General features: G+C 52.7%; 2 protein-coding genes across 2 annotated transcripts in view; both read left to right on the top strand.

Annotated features, from left to right (window-relative positions):
* Positions 1-5382, top strand: part of DHRS11 (dehydrogenase/reductase 11) — a 10300-nt gene extending 4918 nt beyond the window's left edge. Inside the window, exons 3-7 of the mRNA XM_023204702.2 lie at positions 2745-2839; positions 3501-3630; positions 4250-4342; positions 4551-4616; positions 4741-5382. Coding sequence (XP_023060470.2) covers positions 2745-2839; positions 3501-3630; positions 4250-4342; positions 4551-4616; positions 4741-4782 — 426 coding nt within the window. The 3' untranslated portion in view covers positions 4783-5382. The remainder of the gene's footprint in view (positions 1-2744; positions 2840-3500; positions 3631-4249; positions 4343-4550; positions 4617-4740) is intronic.
* Positions 5383-6178: 796 nt separating this feature from the next.
* On the top strand, positions 6179-13797 carry MRM1 (mitochondrial rRNA methyltransferase 1). The gene is made up of 5 exons (XM_023204704.2): positions 6179-6945; positions 7146-7239; positions 12498-12630; positions 12727-12846; positions 13074-13797. Exons 1-5 carry the CDS (start codon positions 6404-6406, stop codon positions 13244-13246), a joined length of 1062 nt encoding a protein of 353 aa, XP_023060472.1. The 5' UTR covers positions 6179-6403; the 3' UTR covers positions 13247-13797.
* The last annotated feature ends 6007 nt before the right edge of the window (positions 13798-19804 follow it).

Genomic DNA, 19804 nt, shown 5'->3' with positions numbered 1-19804 from the left:
TTTTTTTTTTTTTTTTTTTTTTTTTGAGATGGAACCTTGCTTTGTCACACAGGCTGGAGTGCAGTGGCATGATCTTTGCTCACTGCAACTTCCGCCTCCCTCCCGGGTTCAAACGATGAAGGAGAGGGGCTTCAGCCTCCTGAGTAGCTGAAATTACAGGTGCCCACCATCACTAGCCGGCTAATTTTTTTTGTATTTTTGGTAGGGATGGGGTTTCACCATGTTGGCCAGGCTGGTCTCAAACTCCTGATCTCAGGTGACCTGCCCACCTCAGCCTCCCGAAGTGCTGGGATTACAGGCGTGAGCCACCACGCCCAACCTGGAGGTAGTTCTTAAAGTCTAGAGTGATTTCCTTGTGTTAGAAGAAAGATTGTTAGTGGAGAGAACTGCTGCCTGGTGGATGTTTCCCGCTTGTCATCCCTGTGCCTGGGTGCTTGGGAACATGATGTTATGGGAAGAAAAGGAAGAAAGAGACAAGAGATGATATTCTTACCTAGCTTCACTAGTAACTATGTGACTTTAGGCAGGTTGGTTACCTTCTTTGAGCTTCAGTCTTGTCACATTTAATTGGGATGAACATACCTCTATCATCAATATCTGGGGTCACAACTCCAATGTCCCCTGGGGCCACGTAGGTACATAAAGGAGTAAGGGAGGTTAGGAGGGGTCCACAGTGTGGGGAAGCACACAGCCACTGCTCAAATCCTACATAGTTCCTCTATGGTGGTGTGGTCCCTGTGTGGCCTGGTTTTTTTTTTTGTTTTTTTGAGACAGAGTCTTGCTCTGTCACCAGGTTGGAGTGCAGTGGCGTGATCTTGGCTCACTGCAACCTCCACCTTCTGGGTTCAAGCTATTCTCCTGCCTCAGCCTCCTGAGTAGCTGGGACTAGAGGCACGCACCACCACGCCCAGCTAATTGTTTTGTATTTAGTAGAGATGGGGTTTCACCATGTTGGCCAGGATGGTCTCTATTGCCTGATCTCATCATCCACCCACCTCGGTCTCCCAAAGTGCTGGGATTACAGGCGTGAGCCACCGCGCCTGGCTGATCTTATGATTTCTTTGAGAGAAGTGGGGAGTCTGATATTATGTGATACCCCCCCACTCCCATTCACTAAAATGTCAGCTCCATGTGGGCAAGGATTTTTATCTGTTTTGTTCTCTGGTATAGCTTGATCCCATAAGCACTCAAAAGATAGTTATCGAATAAATGAAACTTTCCAGTACATGTTGGAAGGGTATTTAAAATGTTTTGAAACCATGCACAGGCCAAACCCAATTTTCAGGACATGGGTTTTCAACTTGTGGATGGTATGATGGGGTGATAGTAGGGTATGAAAGTATCCTGAGAAGTTGAAAACAGTGTGTGAATGGGATGTTCTCTCCCCACAATCCTTTCCCATCTGCTGACAGTAGACTTAGCACCTCATCTTAGCACCTCATAGATGCTTGGGCCTGGAAATGAAACCATGAAAATGAAGCCCTCAGCCTTCTTGGAGATCAGAGCCATGGTCCTCACTCACAGCACATGGGTCTCTAAACCTGGACCTTAACTCGCCCATCTGTATAATGAGGGACTTACATGAAATTCCTACAGCTCCTTTCAGCTTGAACATTATCTAAATCTGTTAGGATCATCCTATAAGGCATCTTCTCTTTCCCTGCCCCTGATCCCCTAGACCTGGGAGATTTACTCACCTGGTCCCAGGGGATCTCTTTCTCCTACTCTACCTGCCAGGAGCTGAGTTCTCTGCCTCACAAGCCCACATTGCCAAGAAGATGAGAAACAGGGCTGGAAACCTCCCTGTCCTGGGACGCATCTCTTCCTACTGCCATGAACACCAAGGCAGGTTCACACCAAAGGTGTTCCGTTTCTCATGGCAGGCTCTGACACCTGATTAAGAGAAACATCTGATCTCCTGCTGGTTCCCTCTCTTCCTAAGAGGAGAGGCCTGAGGACCTGCCAAAAGCTTTATCTCTGCTTGTCCTCTGGGTGAGGCTAATGAGTGGGGCCAATGGGTGGGGCAGCATAGGTGCTTTGCAGCAGACACGCCTTCAGACCTCTGTTCCCAGAAGGGTGGGGATGTGGGGGTCGCCTCTGCCAGAGGGAGTAGGAGTGAGAAGTTACCTGACCCTCTAGAGTCTCCGTGCCTAGTCTTGTAGATGTAACCCAGGTTAAAGGAAGGCACAGAAAGGAGGGTCAGGCCTTCTCTTCTCCACTCATCTCACGGGAGGGGATGGGGAAGGAGCAGAGAGTAGCTGAGGAAGGCAGGGAAAGGCTAGGCTCTGTGCCAGAGGAGAGAGATTTGTAAGCCATTTTGGTAAGGATTTTGAGCAGTTTAGGAGGGAGCAGGGCCAGACTCCCATAGCGAACAGAAGAGTAGGGTATTTGGGGGAAGAAATGGAAATGATTCCCTATGGAATAAGAGGGTCTGTGCTACTGTTCATAGAGGAGATGGCCTGGGTCAGGAGTGGGTTTGAAGGGTTTCCATTCTTGTTTGCAGGAACTTGGGGGGTCAGCCAGGTGAGGAGCTACCTCTGCTATCAACTGGGGGTTGCAGCTTTAAGGAGAGGGGCATCTTGTGTAGAAGACAAGATGTCCTGTGCCTGCGGCTGGTCTCTGGGAGGACCTGGACACTGTTTTGGAATGCCACACTGCCCCCATCCCCCCTAGCATTCTGTGGCTCCATCATTTGCTCAGTTGGGCTGGAGTGGAGACACCTCATTGCCCTCCCTGGCCTGCAGGTGAACGTGCTGGCCCTCAGCATCTGCACACGGGAAGCCTACCAGTCCATGAAGGAGCGGAATGTGGACGATGGGCACATCATTAACATCAATAGGTGAGGGCAGGTGGCCAAGGGGTACCACTCACCCACCAGGCTGGGTAATGTGCTGCAGCTCACCTGACCTCTTTGGACCTCAGTTTCCTTGGTGGGAAAGTACGGATTTAATACCCGAATGGCACAAGTATGGTGAGGGAAAGAATAATGTTGTCAAGTACCATCCCCTGGTTGGCTGGAATGGGCAGCTCAGTTCCTTCCCTCTACAGCTGAAGCCTGAGGCCTCTCCTGGGACTGAGTGCCTCTATTCCTCAGGCCTGGGGATGAACCCCACCTCATGGCACAAAGAAAGACTATGCACAGTATCTGCCACTGGGGAGCTCCAGTCTGAGGGGGAACATGGCCTCTGCCTGCCCTGAGGTGTCCCAATAGAACCATATCAGTGAACATACAGATTAGATTGAAAGAGTTTTGACATTCTGCACCACCAGGCGAGTGCATTCTGTGGTCAGCTTAGGGATAACTTCCAGGAAAAGGGTTTTCCGAAGCTGTTTGAATAACCAAATTTAGATTAGTGAGCTGTGAGATGGCCACTAGAGGTCCCCTTTAGAAGGCTTTCCGGTGCACATCTGGGTGGTGGGGCTGACTGGGTATGGCAGGGGCACTGCTGGTCTCCCTGGAGCTTCATTCTCTCCTCTTTCCCCTTCCTCTCCCCACCCAGCATGTCTGGCCACCGGGTGTTACCCCTGTCTGTGACCCACTTCTATAGTGCCACCAAGTACGCCGTCACTGCGCTGACAGAGGGACTGAGGCAAGAGCTTCGGGAGGCCCAGACCCACATCCGAGCCACGGTGAGGCTGTGGCCTAGCCCTGGTGGGGATGGGGTGGCGCAGGCCCTCCCCACCCACACACACCGTTCAGGAAGCCCATGTTCAGAATGTACCGCTTAGAGCTCCCGGGAGTGGACTGGCACAGAAGTGGGTGCTGCTGCTCCCGGCATGGCCCTGTGCAGCCCTTCATTTCCTCATTTCACTGATCCAGGAGCCAAGGACCAGACTTAGACTTTGAGCTGGGAGGGGGCTGACCTGAGGGAAAGCAAGGGTCTGTGGGAAACCAGGTGTACAGTGGCTGGAAACCGGGACTCCAGGCTCTTCTCTTGAAGGCCTCATGATTGTGAGTGAGTCACTGAACCTCCCCAAGCCTCGGCCTTCTCACTTGTGAAAAGGAGATGATGAGCTTTTTAGGGACACTTTTTTGTGAAACGTTTACCTGACATATAGGAAAGGCTCTGTAGATGGTAGGTATCACTGTGGTCACTGTCAGCGGCAGCTTCGGAGGGAGGAAGCGGCTGCTGGATGTTGGGCAGCCATCACTGTGAAGCTGGGGTTCTGTGGCCTCCATCCTCTCCCCTCAACCTCCCCAAGGCCTGGCAAAGCTCAGCCCCTGAGCAGGCCCTCTCTGTTGGCCCAGTGCATCTCTCCAGGTGTGGTGGAGACACAGTTCGCCTTCAAACTCCACGACAAGGACCCTGAGAAGGCAGCTGCCACCTATGAGCAAATGAAGGTGGGGCCTCCCTCTGGGCCTGGTGAAGCCACTGACTCCCTAAATGAAGGCAGAGGGAACCTTAGCCTTCAGACTCCACCCTTCCAGCTTTTGTGGCTCCTCCTGGAGGGTTGGGGTGGACATGTGGATGCTGCAGAGGAGCTCAGTGGTGGGAGGGAATTTGAGTCCCTTCTGTCCTTGTCTCAACCCGTTCCCCTGGTGCTCTCAGTGTCTCAAACCCGAGGATGTGGCCGAGGCTGTTATCTACGTCCTCAGCACCCCCCGACACATCCAGGTGAGTCTGGCCCTGACTGTCCACTTGCTGGAGGAACCCAACCAGCCCCAGAAGAGGGGAGCAGGGAGCCCTGCAGGGCTAGGGGAGAGTGTCGCAGCTGCCTCCTGCCTTGTGCCTTCCACAGATTGGAGACATCCAGATGAGGCCCACGGAGCAGGTGACCTAGCGACTGTGGGAGCTCCTCCTTCCCTCCCCACCCTTCATGGCTTGCCTCCTGCCTCTGGATTTTAGGTGTTGATTTCTGGATCACTGGATACCACTTCCTGTCCACACCCTGACCAGGGGCTAGGCAATTTGTTTGAGATTTTTATATCATCTTGTCAAATTGCTTCGGTTGTAAATGTGGAAAATGGGCTGGGGAAAGGAGGTGGTGTCCCTAATTGATTTACTTGTTAACTTGTTCTTGGTCCCCCTGGGCTCCTTGGCCTTTGTCTGCTCTCAGTCTCTTCCCTTTGATATGGGAAAGGAGTTGTGGCCAAAATTCCCCCCATCTTCTTGCATCTCAACCTCTGTGGCTCAGGGCTGGGGTGGCAGAGGGAGGCCTTCACCTTGTATCTGCGTGGTTATCCAGGGCTCCAGACTTCCTCCTCTGCCTGCCCCACTGCTCCCTTTCCCCCTTCTCGTTCTCCTTCTGGGCTCTCCAGCCCAATCTTGGCTTCTTGTCCCCTCGTGGGGTCATCCCTCCACTCTGACTATGGCAGCAGAATACCAGGGCCTGGTCCAGAGGAGTTCATGGTGATCATTAAAAAAGAAAAATTGCAACCAATCTGCCTTGGCTTCAGGAGTGTCTTTCCATTCTTTCCCCTTCTCTGTGATCAGGGGTGCTTGTGTCTCAGAATTTCTTCCAGGTCGGTCCCACCTGGGACCTACCCGGTGGGTGGATTGGGGGCCTCACTCATGGGAGTATGGATTACCTTAGGTAGCAGGAATGGGTTTGTTTGGGCCTTGAAAACGTGTAGGAGTTTGACAAAGCGAAGAAGAAGACAGGTGTGCAAGGCTGAGAGGCCTGGAAGAGCGTGCAGTGCTGTGCGAACAGCACAGAACTGAAGTGCAGGAGCAAGATGGGGCTGAAGAGGCAGCTCCTTCCTGCCTTCCTGGATCGCTGGGGGGCTGAGTGCTGCGCAAAAGTCTCGCCATTACCTGTGGGACGGGGGCGTTAGTGGGCTTATCAGCAGGGACAGGACAGGCTCAGAGTCACTTAGGAAGAGAATCAGCGGCCAGGGATAGGAAGTGACTGCTGGGGTCCTCCTGCTGGCTGGTGATGAGCTAGTGAGTAGTAGTTCTGGGGAAAATCACCAGCGCCGGGATGTGGGGAGGGAGGCAACAAGACTGAATTGGTTGACCAGGAAGGCCAACCCATCTCCTTAAAGTGCCCTTCGCTGGCGCGTGGATGAATGCGGTCCCGGGCCTCTTGGACCTCAAGGAACACAGGACGCAGCCGGTAGTACGGCCAGCTCAACTCGCTGCTCCTCTAGCCCTGTAGGAGGTGCTGTGGGGACAGCCTGGCGGCCGCGCATGCGCAAAACACCGTCAGGAAGGGGCGGGGGGGGGAGCTCCCGAACCCGGAAGCGAGGGAACCCACGTGGGAGCTTGGGAGGGGGAGGTCGTAGCTCTCTAGTCCAGTTGTGGGTAATGCGGCCTGTTTCTTCCTGTCCGAGAGAGTTCGGCGGAGGCAGCTGTCGAGTACCCTTCACCCCTGTGTTGGGCGCCTGGGAGCGAAGTGCGGCGTGGGTTACCGCTCCCGGGGACGCAGCAGGGGGCATCGAGTCCCTGGCGGGAGCTGCGCCATGGCACTGCTCTCGACCATCCGGGGCGCGACCTGGGGTCGCATCGTCACCCGTCATTTCTCCCATGCAGCGCGGCGTGGGGAGCGGCCTGGTGGGGAGGAGCTAAGCCGCTTGCTGCTGGATGACCTGGTGCCGACCTCGCGGCTGGAGCTTCTGTTTGGCCTGTCCCCGTGTCTCCTGGCTCTGCGGGCCGCCCGCCGCTCCGTGGCCCGACTTCTGCTCCAGGCGGGTAAAGCTGGGCTGCAGGGGGAGCGGGCCGAGCTGCTCCGGATGGCCGAGGCGCGGGACATTCCAGTTCTGCGGCCCAGACGGCAGAAACTGGACGCAATGTGCCGCTACCAGGTCCACCAGGGTGTCTGCATGGAGGTGAGCCCGCTGCGGCCCCGGCCTTGGAGTGAGGCCGGGGAGGCGAGCCCAGGCGACGACCCCCAGCAGTTGTGGCTCGTCCTCGAAGGGATCCAGGATCCCCGGAATTTTGGGGCTGTGCTGCGTTCCGCACACTTCCTCGGAGTGGATAAGATCATCACCAGCCGGAGAAACAGGCACGGACGTCCCTCATTCTCCATGTGCCCCAACTTGGAGATGCAGCCAAGTTCCTAAGCACCTTGGCCCTTGGGTGATCCCTTAGCCAGACTTACCTGTCCCAGAACTCTCACGCCTCTAGCCCTTGGGAGCCCGGGGAGGGTAGGGAGCCGGACTTGAGATGGCCCAGCCTAATGCGGGGAATGGGGAAACCTTGCAGCTGCCCGCTCACTCCAGTAGTCAGCAAGGCCAGCGCGGGGGCTATGGAGGTAATGGACGTGTTCTCCACCGATGACCTCACTGGATTTTTACAGGTAATGAGGGGCAAGAGGGGAAGGAACAGATATGAGCCCAGTTCAGCCTCTTCAAGGGGACGAAGCTAACCCCTGGCGAGGGAGAGAAAGGGGCATGTTGGCATCTCTTCCTTCGGCCTTCCAAATCCCTCTGGGGATGGGAGGGTCCTGGAGTATTTAAAACGGCAAATGGAGCATTATCTGAATTCTTCCCATCGTCGTACCCTTTCCTGCACCCCTTCCCAGGTATGCACCACTTTGCCTCTTCTGTAAGTCAGCCTCAGTGTCTCCTTGCCTACTAGGTCGGGCTTCAGTAAATGCATTTTGTTGTTGGTTGACAGGAAGTCTGAGTCCCTCGAATAGGGCACAGCTTGAAAGGATGTTTTAACAAGGAGATCAGTATGCCATTAATATCTAGCAAGGGACAAACCTTGGAAACACCCCTCTCCCATCCGTCTTCAGCTGTGCTTCCCTCGCTGGACACAAGGGGGCAGTATTGCTCCGCATTTGGAATCTCCTCTGCCCATACCCACTGCCCCTAACCCCCACCCCATCTGCAGGGTGAGAAATTTCCCTCTCAAGAAGTGGGAGAGCCCTGGGGCGTGTCTAGAGAGCAATGCTGTCCGGTAAAAATGTAGTACGAAAAACATAGGTAGTTTTAGCTTTTCTAGTAGCCACATTGAAAAGTAAAGAGATGACATTTTAAATAAATTGTACCCAGTATATCCAAAATAATATCAATTTAACATGTAATCATTTTAATTATTATTAATATTATTAATTTATTTTTAATTTTTAATTTTTATTTTTTTTGAGATGGAGTCTCGCTCTATCGCCCGGGCTGGAGTGCAGTGGCCGGATCTCAGCTCACTGCCAGCTCCGCCTCCCGGGTTTACGCCATTCTCCTGCCTCAGCCTCCTGAGTAGCTGGGACTACAGGCGCCCGCCACCTCGCCCGGCTAGCTTTTTGTATTTTTTAGTAGAGACGGGGTTTCACCGTGTTAGGCAGGATGGTCTCAATCTCCTGACCGCGTGATCCGCCCGTCTCGGCCTCCCAAAGTGCTGGGATTACAGGCTTGAGCCACCGCGCCCGGCAATATTGTTAATTTTTTGAGAGAGTTGCTCTTGTTGCCCAGGCTAGAGTGCAATGGCGCAATCTTGGCTCACTGCAACCTCTGCCTCCTGGGTTCAAGGGATTCTCCTGCTTCAGCCTTCCAAGTAGCTGGGATTACAGGCACACGCCACCATGCCGGGCTAATTTATTTTGTGTATGTTTAGATGGGGTTTCGCCCTGTTGGTCGGGCTGGTCTTGAACTCGTGACCTCAAGCGATCCACTCACCTCGGCTTCCCAAAGTGCTGGGATTACAGGTGTGAGCCACCGCACCTGACCTTTTAAAAATATTATTAACGAAATATTTTACATTCCTTTAAAAAATGTTTTACATACAACACACCTCAATTTGAATTAACCACCTTTCAATTGCTTTATAGTCACATGTAGCTAATGGCTACTATATTGAACAACACATATCTAGAAGCAATTTTTTGGCGTCACCTTTTTGTAGGGAGCCCCTTTGTCCAAGCCTCATAGGAGATGAGGTTCCCACTCATCACTTCCAGCCCCTGAACAGGTAGCTTCTGAAAACACAGAAACACTGCAGAACATCCACTTAAGCTCCCGTCAGCACATCTCCCTACTGTGTCTTCAGCATCTGGCCTGGAGAGTGTCGTCTGCCTGCTGCTGTGGAAGAGCTGGAGATGCCCCAAGCAGGCGCTTGTGCTGGGGCCCCATCCCTTCCTGGGTACTCAGACACTGCTCTAGCAGTTTTCCTCCTCTCTCCTGCATCATCCACTTTTCTCTTACACTCTCTTCAGCATGCAAACAAACATTCCCTTCTCATGCTCTTGATCTCACACCAGTCAGCCCCTCCTCTCACACTGAATCAAAGGCCTCGTCAAGGTCACGGGTGGCCTCCATGTTGCTGCATTCCAGGGTCTGTTCTCAATTCTTTTCTGACTTGGCCCATCTGCAGCAGCTGGCACAGCTGACCACTCCTTCCTCCTTGAAACACTCTGCACCTGCTTTCCTTCTGCTTCACCATGTCCTGAGAGGCATTTTTAGTGGTTTTTCCTCAACCCCCTGACATCCGAGCATTAGCATTTCCCAGATTTTAGTCCTAGGGTCTCTTTTGTTGTTAAGAGATGGGGTCGGCTGGGCGCAGTGGCTCATGCCTGTAATCCTAGCACTTTGGGAAGCTGAGGCGGGCAGATCACGAGGTCAGGAGATCGAGACCATCCTGGCTAATATGATGAAACCCTGTCTCTACTAAAAATACAAAAAATTAGCTGGATGTGGTGGTGGGCGCCTGTAGTCCCAGCTACTCCGGAGGCCGAGGCAGGAGAATTGCTTGAATCCGGGAGATGGAGGTTGCAGTGAGCTGAGATTGTGCCACTGCACTCCAGCCTGGGTGACAGAGTAAGCCTCCATGTCCAAAAAAAAAAAAGAGATGGGGTCTTGGCTGGGCGTGGTTGTTGTTAAGCGATGCGGTTTGGCCAGGCGTGGCTGCTCACACCTGTAATCCTAGAACTTTGGGAGGTTGAGGCAGGTGGGTCACCTGAGGTCAGGAGTTCGAGACCAGCCTGGCCAAAATGATGAAATCCTGTCTCTACTAAAAATATAAAAATTACCTGGGCATGGTGGCGGGCACTTGTAATCCCAGCTACTCGGGAGGCTGAGGCAGGAGAATTGCTTGAACCCAGGAGGCGAGGTTGCAGTGAACCGAGATTGCACCATTGCACTCCAGCCTGGGCAATAAGAGCAAAACTCTATCTCAAAAAAAAAGAGATGGGGTCTTGCTGTGGGTCTTGCCACAGCCTGAAGTGGCAGTGGCACAATCACAGCTCAGTACAGCCTCCGAATTCCTGGGCTCAAGCCATCCTCCCACCTCAGCCTCCTGAGTAGTTGGAGATACAGGTGCACACCATTGCACTTAATTTCTTTTTTTTTTTTTTTTGGTAGAGATGATGTTTCACTTTGTTGCCCAGGCTGTTCTCAAACTCCTGGCTTCAAGAAGTCCTCCTGCCTTAGCCTCCCAAAGTGCTGGGATTACAGGCGTGAGCCACCTCACCTGGTCCTGGATCTCTTTTTTGTATATGTTCGTTTCTTTTTGGTCTCATCTAGTCTCATGGCTTTAAATACTATCTGAATTCAAATTTCCCCCCAAGTGTATACTCTAGCCTGGACCTTGGTTCTGAATTCCAGATTCACTCATCTAGTTGCCTACTCCACAGTTGTTGTTTTGCTATCAGGTGGGCATTTCAAACCTAACATTTCTAAAGCTGAGCACCTGTTCCTTCTGGAGCAACCCCATCCCTTTGATTGTTTAGGTCAAACACTTTGGCATCATCCTTAACTGAAGTTATTTCCGTATTATCACCGTTTCTCCCTATTTCCACTGCTGCCACTCTGACCCAAGCAAGTCACCATCATCTGTTGACCGTTATTGCAGAAACTTCCCACCTGACCTCTTTGCTCTTGGCACTCAGCACAGCAGGCAGAGGGATTCTGTTGAAGTCAGACCATGTTACTTCTCTGCTCAAAACCTTTCAAAGCCTCTTTACCGCTCAGATTCAAAGTCAAAGTCCTTCCAGTAGCCCTGGAGAGCCTACCTCGTGTGGCTGTTGTTCCCTCTTCTGTCTTGACGCCTCTCTTCCCACTGGTCACCTTACTGTTCTCAAACATGCCGGGGAGGCACCCGCCTCTGTGCTTGCTGGTCTTTCTGCCTAGAGTGCTCTTGCCCCAGATGCCTGCACGGTGCTCCTCCTCCTCCTTCAGGTCTGCACTGAAATGTCACCTCAGTGAGTCCATCCCCACCTGCCCTTCCACAAGGCTGGGATTTTGGTCCGTTTTGTTTTGTTCACTGCCCTGTCCCCAGTGCTTAGAACAGAGCCCATGCTAGATGCTTAATAACTATTGACTAATTGACTGGATCAGCAAATAAATGAATGTATGGGCAAGGCTGGGCCCCTCCTTGGCCAGAGCTCCTTCTTTTTTTGATATGGGGTCTCACTCTGTCACCCAAGCAGGAGTGCCATGGCACAATCTTGGCTCACTGCAACCTCCACCTCCTGGTCTCAGGAGATTCTCACGTCCTAGTCTCAAGATAATCCATCCTGAGTAGCAGAGATTACAGGTGCCCGCCACCAGGCCAGACTGATGTTTGTATTTTTAGTAGAGATAGAGTTTCACCATGTTGCCCAGGCTGGAGGCAGTGGCGTGATCTCAGCTCACTGCAACCTCCACCTCATAGGTTCAAGTGATTCTCCTTCCTCAGGCTCCCAGATAGCTGGGATTACAGACATGTGCCACCACGCCAGCTAGTTTTTTGTGTTTTTAGTAGAGACGGGATTTCACCATGTTAGCCAGGGTGATCTCAAACTCCTGACCTCAGGTGATCCGCCCGCCTCAGCCTCCCAAAGTGCTGGGATTACAGGCGTGAGCTACTGCACCTGGCTTTTTTTTTTTTTTTTCTTTCTGAGATGGAGTTTCACTCTTGTTGCCCAGGCTTGAGTGCAGTGGCGCAATCTCAGTTCACTGCAGCCTCTGCCTCCCAAGTTCAAGCGATTCTCCTGCCTCAGCCTCCTGAGTAGCTGGGATTACAGGCATGCGCCACCACGCCTGGCTAATTTTGTATTTTTAGTAGAGACGGGGTTTCTCCATGTTGGTTAGGCTGATCTTGAACTCCTAACCTCAGGTGATCCTCCTGCTTGGCCTCCCAAAGTGCTGGGATTACAGGCGTGAGCCACTGTGCCTGGGCCAGGCTAGTCTTGAACTCCTGACCTCAGGTAATCTGCCTGCTTCAGCCTCCCAAAGTGCTAGAATTACAGGCTTGAGCCACCGTGCCCGGCCTCTGATGAAGATTTGCTGAAGTAGAATATGAGAGCCAGGCGTGGTGGCTGATGCCTGTAATCCTAGCACTCTGGGAGGCCAAGGCGGGAGGATCGCTTGAAGCCAGGAGTTCCAGACCAACCTGGGCAACGTGGTGAAACGCCATCTCGAAAAAAAATTGCAAAAATTTTTTTTCTAACTGGGTGGTGTGGCAAGTGCCTATAGTCCCAGCTACTTGGGAGGCTGAGGTGGGAGGATCACCAGAGCCCCGGAGGTTGAGGCTGCAGTGAGCTGTGATCATGTCACTGCACTCCAGCCTAAGCAGGAGTAAGACCCTATCTCAAAATTAAAATAAAAAAAGAATGAGAACATGTCTTCTTCCCCCTTTCAGACCAAAGCCCAGCAGGGCTGGCTCGTGGCCGGCACAGTGGGCTGCTCAAGGGCAGAGGATCCCCAGTCCTCCGAGATCCCCATCACGAGTTGCTTGGAGTTCCTCTGGGATCGGCCTACTCTCCTTGTGCTGGGTAGGTGGATGTCCCTGCTTTTGTGCCCAGATTACATTTCCCAAGCAATTGGATGTCCAGCTGGGCAACCCTAACCCTCGGCCCCATGCCCTGCAGGGAATGAGGGGTCAGGTCTGTCCCAGGAGGTGCAGGCCTCCTGCCAGCTTCTCCTCACCATCCTGCCCCGGCGCCAGTTGCCTCCTGGACTTGAGTCCTTGAACGTCTCTGTGGCTGCAGGTGAGTCTACTCCCCCTTCCCTTTCCTCTCTCCCTCTAATCATGCAGGTGGGATTTGATGCCCTCTAATCCCATTTGCTGGCTGTTTCTGTGCCTCAGTTGCTTTATATGCAAAATGGGGAAATTATATCCTGTTGATGAAATGAGTGACTGCCTGACACATGTCTCGGTCTCTAAACATCATCCCTCTCCTCCGTCCTCTCTTTCCTTGTCCTTGTGTCTGTGCAGGAATTCTTCTTCACTCCATTTGCAGCCAGTGGAAGGGTTTCCCCACAGAAGGGGAGAGAAGGCAACTTCTCCAAGACCTGCAAGAACCCTCAGCCAGGTCTGAAAGACTCAGCGTGGCTCAGCACCCAGGGCTGTCTTCAGGATCAGAGAAAGAGAGGCAAAATGAGAGCTGACGTGGACTGTCCACAGTGTTCACATGCTGGAGTCAGGGACGGCCGCACCTGCCTCCGCCTGCTCCAGTGTGCAGGAGCCTCTGCCTGAGTGTGCACCAGGCCCATGTTTATTGACCGCGGTCTCGTGGGGAAGGGGACTGCGGTGGAGACCAGAGGAAGCTGTTTCCTGTTGTGATGTTGGACCTGTAGTAGGACATGGTCGTTTGTTAATTTCCATGGGAAACCATGATGGCCTAGCATGGAGGGAATCTCCTCCCAGGCCCTGTCTGGAAGTTGAGGGGAAGTCTAGACATCTGCAGGGAGGCAGGCAGCCCAGCCCAGGGGACCCATTCCTCTTGAACCAGTCATTGCCTGCGGCAAATGTGTGTGTGAGAATGTGGGGGGTGGAGGGCAGGGCCCTGATGTGGGGTAGACAGTGCACACGTCAGGCCCACACACGGCCCCATCCTGGGGCCTTGAGCACAGCTCTCATCTTTCTGTGCCTCTGGACTCTGCACCTACCTCACAGGGTTGTTGTGAGGCTCAAATAAAACATCCCTCAGCACCTGGGAGATTCTGGCCAATTCCTCCTTTAGGTGGCAGCCTCGCTCTTCAGTCCAGTCTTCAGTCAGCTTCCACAGCCTCCTTGTGGGGAGACTCCTGGCTGCAGCCCCGTGAGAGGCGAGGGGAAATTAGCAGACACCTCTCACCCGACGGGGCCCCCCATGGGTGACTGAGTCGGTTCCCCTCAAGGGGAGGAACTGGGAGCAGGCTTGCCGTGGATTGTACAACCGAGACAGATTTGGCACTCCTCCCCTCGGGTCTCATGAAAGCAGCAGGAGCCAGGAGTGTGAGGAGCATAGAAGTGTTTCTGTCCTGGTGGCACATTGGAACCACCTGGCGTGCTTTACAAAAACCCAACACTGACACCAGAGAGTCTGACACGATGGGCGTGGCGCCGCCTGACATCGGCTTTCAAAAGCGCCACCATTGGTCTAACGTGCAGCCAAGGCTGAGAACCACTAGGGCAGGTGGTCTCCACTTGCACACCCTTGGCATTTTGGGCCAGGTAAGTTTTTGTTGTGAGAGCCATCCTGTGCACTGCACGATGTTTAGCAGAATCCCCCACCTATACCCACTAGATGCCTGTAGCATGACCCCCCCATTGTGGAACCAGAAATGTCTCCAGACATTGCCAAATGGCTTCTGAGAGATAAAAATCTCCCCTCCTGGAGCGTGGCTTTGGAGGATAGCAACCCCGAAATTGCAGTCCTGACTGCTGTATGACCTTGGGCGGGCTCCTTACCCATCTGGGCCTCAGTGCCCTTCTGGGCGAAAGGGAAATAATCCTACCTTCCTGGATTGTTGGGAGAATATGGAGGGCAATAGGAACTCGGTGCCTCATATGTATGAGGTGCTCAATAAATCGTACTCCCCTTTTCTCTGGAATCCATCTGCAATGAATTTTTCTCAGAATTCTAATGGCAATGCCAGTTTAGAGCAACACTTGAAATTGTTTAAAAAGGGTCTAAGCTCCTTGTTTTTTGAGACAGGGTCTCAGTCTGTTGCTCAGGCTGGAGTGCAGTGGCGCAATCTCGGCTCACTGCATCGTCTGCCTCCCAGGTTCAAGCGATTCTCCTGCCTCACCCTCCTGAGTGGCTGGGACTATAGACGTGCACCACGCCCAGCTAATTTTTATATTTTTTTGGTAGAGATACGGTTTCACTGTGTTGGCCAAGCTGGTCCCAAACTCCTGGCCTCAGGTGATCTGCCCGCCTCAGCTTCCCAAAGTGCTGGTGTTACGGGTGAGCCACCATGCCTGGCCTAAAAAGGGCCTAAGATCTTTTCAAAGTCAAAGTTATGCCTCTCAAGAAAGAGGACAGAATTCCTTCATAAACTGCACTGATCAGCATCTGTCCCGCTTGAGCTCCCTGTCCCTGACTGCCACACGGGCTCTGACCCATCCCTGCTTCGTTCTTGGCCAAGTGCCTAGTGTAGTGATGTTTCACTTTGGCTTGTCATTGGGGTCAACAGGAGGATATTTTTAATATTTCAGAAGCCCAGAGGCACCTGACTGATTAAATCAGAATCTCTGGAGAAGGAGCCATGTGTTGGTTTTTTTCTTTTTTTGAGATGGAGTCTTGCTCCGTTGCCCAGACTGGCGTGCAGTGGCACAATCCTGGCTCACTGCAACCTCCGTCTCCCGGGTTCAAGCGGTTCTCCTGCCTCATCCTCCCGAGTAGCTGGGATTACAGGCGTGAGCCACCACGCCCAGCTAATTTTTTGTATTTTTAGTAGAGATGGGGTTTCACTATGTTGGCCAGGCTGGTCTTGAACTCCTGACCTCAGGTGATCCTCCTGCCTCGGCCTCCCAAAGTGCTGGGATTACAGGCATGAGCCACCGTGCCCGGCCTACTGGCCAATATTTCTTAAAGCTACTTAGTTGATCTCATTGTGTGGCCAGGTTCAAGAATCAGTGGCCTTTGAGCCACCCACTCATGTCCACGAAACTGCCTCTCATGCACACCTGTGCTTTTGAGCTCATGCCTGAAAGTTTAGGTGGGGGTGAGCTTTCATCTGTCCCTCGGGTTCCGGAAGGTGCTCATGGGAGTCCTGGCTCTGTGGCTTTCCACTTAGATGGCTTCTCAGCCTCCTCATCTTGTGGATAGTACCATTATTACCAGCCCTATCTATACCCTTCCTTTTCAGCCGAAGTTATAAAAATAAAATAGAGTATCAGTAAAAGATGTTCTGTAAACCAGAGGATACTGCACCCCAGGACTAGCACACAATAATACAGACTTTGATGTGATGGTTAATTTTATGTATCACCTTGACTGGGCCATGGGTTGCCCAGATGTTTGGTCAAACATTCTGGATGTTTCTATGAGGCTGTTTTTGGAAGAGATGAACGTTTACATTGGTAGACTAAGTCAAGCAGACCCCTAATGTGAGTGGGTCTCATCCATTCAGTTGGGGGCCTGAATAGAACAAAAAGTCTGACCTCTTCCCAAGTCAGAGAAGCCTTCCTACCTTCAGACTAGACCTGAAATATCAGCTCTTCCTGGATTTCAAGCGTTCTGGCCTTTGAATGGAGATGATACCATTGTTTTTCCTGGTTCTCAGGCCTTCAGACTCAGGCTGGAATGAAACCATCAGCTCTCGTGGGCGTCCAGCTTGCTGACTCACCCTACACATCTTGAGCCTTGCCCGCCTCCATCAGTGCCTGAGCCAATTCCTTATAATCTCTTGAACACACACACAGTTGGTTCTGTTTCTCTGGAGAAACCTAATACACTTGATGAAAATGAATGTAGGTGTCCCAGTGCTCCCCGCATATGGGGTGCAGAGTTGAGCTTGCTCTCTAGAACCAAGCCCAACATGGAACTTAGAAGTTGGAGTAGCCCATCCTGGCTAATACGGTGAAACCCCGTCTCTACTAAAAAATACAAAAAAAAAAAAAAAACTAGCCGGGCGAGGTGGCGGGCGCCTGTAGTCCCAGCTACTCGGGAGGCTGAGGCAGGAGAATGGCGTAAACCCGGGAGGCGGAGCTTGCAGTGAGCTGAGATCCGGCCACTGCACTCCAGCCTGGGCGACAGAGCGAGACTCCGTCTCAAAAAAAAAAAAAAAAAAAGAAAAAAAGAAGTTGGAGTAGGGGCTACTCAGGTACCCCACCCCTCACAGACTCCTCCATGGTGGCTGGAACCCGATCTAACCTGCCCTGGGCATGCTGTTCATCAGCTTTCCCTGTCTGGGCCATCCAGAAGACTCTCCTGGGCTTAGTCAGGTACAGGGGGCTTCTCCCTGCTTCACTCCCTGGGCAGCAGGCTGGCTGGCCTCTGGGAAGACAGGTTCACCTAAACCAAAGGGGATTGAGGCTATAAATTACCAAGCACACATAGATGTGTGCTTATTTCCAGTACACAGGCAGTCCCCCCAACAAAGAGGGAGGGTCTGAGGTCCTAAGGATGAGGAGAGTGAGGTCTGATTCTCCTTTGAGCAGCCTCTGGTGCCTGGCACGGTGCCTGTACACTGAGTGGACACTGCTCAGCAAGCGTGGGTTAAGTACACAGGAGCTGGGGAGGCTGTGGCTGTGGGTGTAGAGGGGCTGGGTGGGCGTCCATCCCCTGCAGGGCAGAGTTGGAATGAAGTCAGAGGAGAGAGCAGTGGTGGTTAACAGCAGGAGCCTGGCTGCTAGACAATGCTTGCTTTGAGTTCCAACTCTGTGGCTTGCTACAAGTATAATGTGGACATGTCCCTTAAATTCCAAGCCTCAGTTTTCATCGTCTATAAAATGGGGATGACAATGGTGTCCACTTCAAAGGATGGTGGTATGGATTGAAAGAGATCATCCATGTAAAACTCTCAGCCCTATGCCTGGGGGAGCACAGTAGCTGCTCCTCGAAGCCTCTAGGGCTAGATCTAGAGGTCAGGGTGCTGGGCTGTGCTTCCCAACCAACCTGGCCTCAATTTTCCCATAGGCTCTGGCTCCCTTCCGCTGCAGTGCACAATGATTTACCCCTGGGAACTGCTGGAAGGAGTTGAGGGAGGAGAGGGGTTGGAATGACATTTGTAGGAGCCCCCTTTGTCAGGACTCTAAGACCCTGAGATGCCAAGACGGAAAGGGTCTAAGAAGGATTGGCACTGACTTGGTATTCTCAGAGCCGCTAAATCAAGGCTGGCACCTCAGATCCCTGCTGCAGGCCTGGAATATTTTTTTGACAGGAGGCTAAATTGTCAATCCCCCTCCCCCTAGGTTGGGGTCCTAAATTAGACAGCACCCCCCCACACACACACATACGCACACACCACCACCACCACCGACTCCTGCAGGGCCAGGTGCCAGGCAACCCCACAGTTTGTAAATGTAATCAACCTTGAGCTTTCTCACTTCCACAGGTGCAATTAGCAGGCCCATCTGCTAATCCCTGATTAATGGTGTTTACAAACATGGGGCTCCACTGCAGAGCCGCTCCGCCACTCCCTCCTGGGGTTGTGAGGCAGGGGTCTTCTTCCCAGCAACCTCTCCCCACTTCTTCAGTCCTCATTCCCAGTCAGAACCCCTCTGCCTCCCCTTCCCCAGGCAGTGAACCGTGCCGGAGGTCCCTCCTCCTGCTCCTCCGCTGAGCTTCCTGGCCCCTTCTCAGTGTATACGCATGTGGAAGCGGAGAGCAGGGAAAGCAGACAGGGAGGCTTGGCGGCAAGGCCAGGATCCTACTCGTCCCTGTCCCACCGACTCAGTCTACCAATGTCTTTCTTCCCAATTCTGAACTTCAAGGATGTGTACTGGGTGCACTGCCTTTTTTCGCCACTCAGCTCCAGCCCTGAGGCCTCACATGCATGCCTCCCTGAAGGAGTTCTCGGCGGGGCAGAAGTCCGGTACCAAAAGCAGGGTGTCAGACGGTGCCGGGTCCACATGTGGGCCCTACCTTAGGCAAGTCACTTACTCTGATTGAGCCTCAGTTTCTTAATCTGTAAAATGGAGGTAAGAATACCACTTCCCATGTAGGCTTAAGGTTTGTAGGTGAGGATTAATGATGGGATACATGAAAAAGACTTAGCACAGTGCCTGGGACACAGTAGGTGTTCAATAAATGTGATCTTTTAATTGTGATGATGATGATGATGATGACAATGATAATGAAAGGAGGCTTTTGAAGCTAAAAAAAAAGTACCCAAGAAAGCCTCCTCCGCCCCTCACCCCGCTCTCTCGGGGGAAGGGCAGGTCCCAGCTCATTACTGGTGGGGGCTGGGTAGGGGGAGGTGTCAGATTGGAATCACTCCTGGGTCTGTTTGCAGCTTCCCTGTTTCATTAACACCTCCCTAGTGGTCTTCAGCTCATCCTGCTGGGGGAGGTGCTCCAGAAAGTTCTAATGGCCTCCTACCCAGCCCAGAGCTCAGTGCCTCTTACTTCTGGGCCTGTGTGCCAGGTGACATAGAGGCGGTTTTATGCTGGCCGTTGACCAGAGGTTGTCATTGTCCCCCTCTCCTGAGGGTCCTGGAAACCTGGTCAGGGGACAAAGCACCTGGAGCGGCTCCTTCCTTTCATCCTCTTCCCTCAACCTCTAATCCGTAGGTTTTGATCCCCCGTCTCCTGGGCATCCCAGTATGGCCACTTTCCCTTCCTTCAGAACCCCCGTGTGAACAGGGCGCAGTCTCAGCTGGATGCTCAAGGCAAGATGCTTATCCTCTAGGACATTCAGTTGTCTCTTCTGTAAAATGAGGATGTCATACCTCACAGGGGGTTAGCACAGTGCCCAGTAAATTGTAAACTCTCAATAATTGGAAAAATATTGTAGTTATTTTACGGGCAAAACAACTGCTCTCAAAACTATCTTTTTAAATCGCAGAACTGTGTGTAGCCCGTTGGGGGCTGGTGGAAGGGGAGCAGGGCCAGAGCCCTGAGGACCATTAGCACCTCCAGAGAAGTGGGAAAGGGCACGAGCTCTGCCCCCCAGTTAATTGGCCCAGCTCCTTCCCCAGATTGGGAAAGGGAGAGGGGCTGCTCTTTGAATTAGGACCAGGAGATTTCTACCTCAGGCTCTGCTGCAAAGGCTGCTTTGAAACAGGACTCCTCCT

Source organism: Piliocolobus tephrosceles, chromosome 16 (genome assembly GCF_002776525.5).
Source record: "Piliocolobus tephrosceles isolate RC106 chromosome 16, ASM277652v3, whole genome shotgun sequence".
Taxonomy (NCBI): domain Eukaryota; kingdom Metazoa; phylum Chordata; class Mammalia; order Primates; family Cercopithecidae; genus Piliocolobus; species Piliocolobus tephrosceles.
Note: the sequence above shows the minus strand (reverse complement) of the source record. Positions and strands in the feature narration are given on the sequence as shown.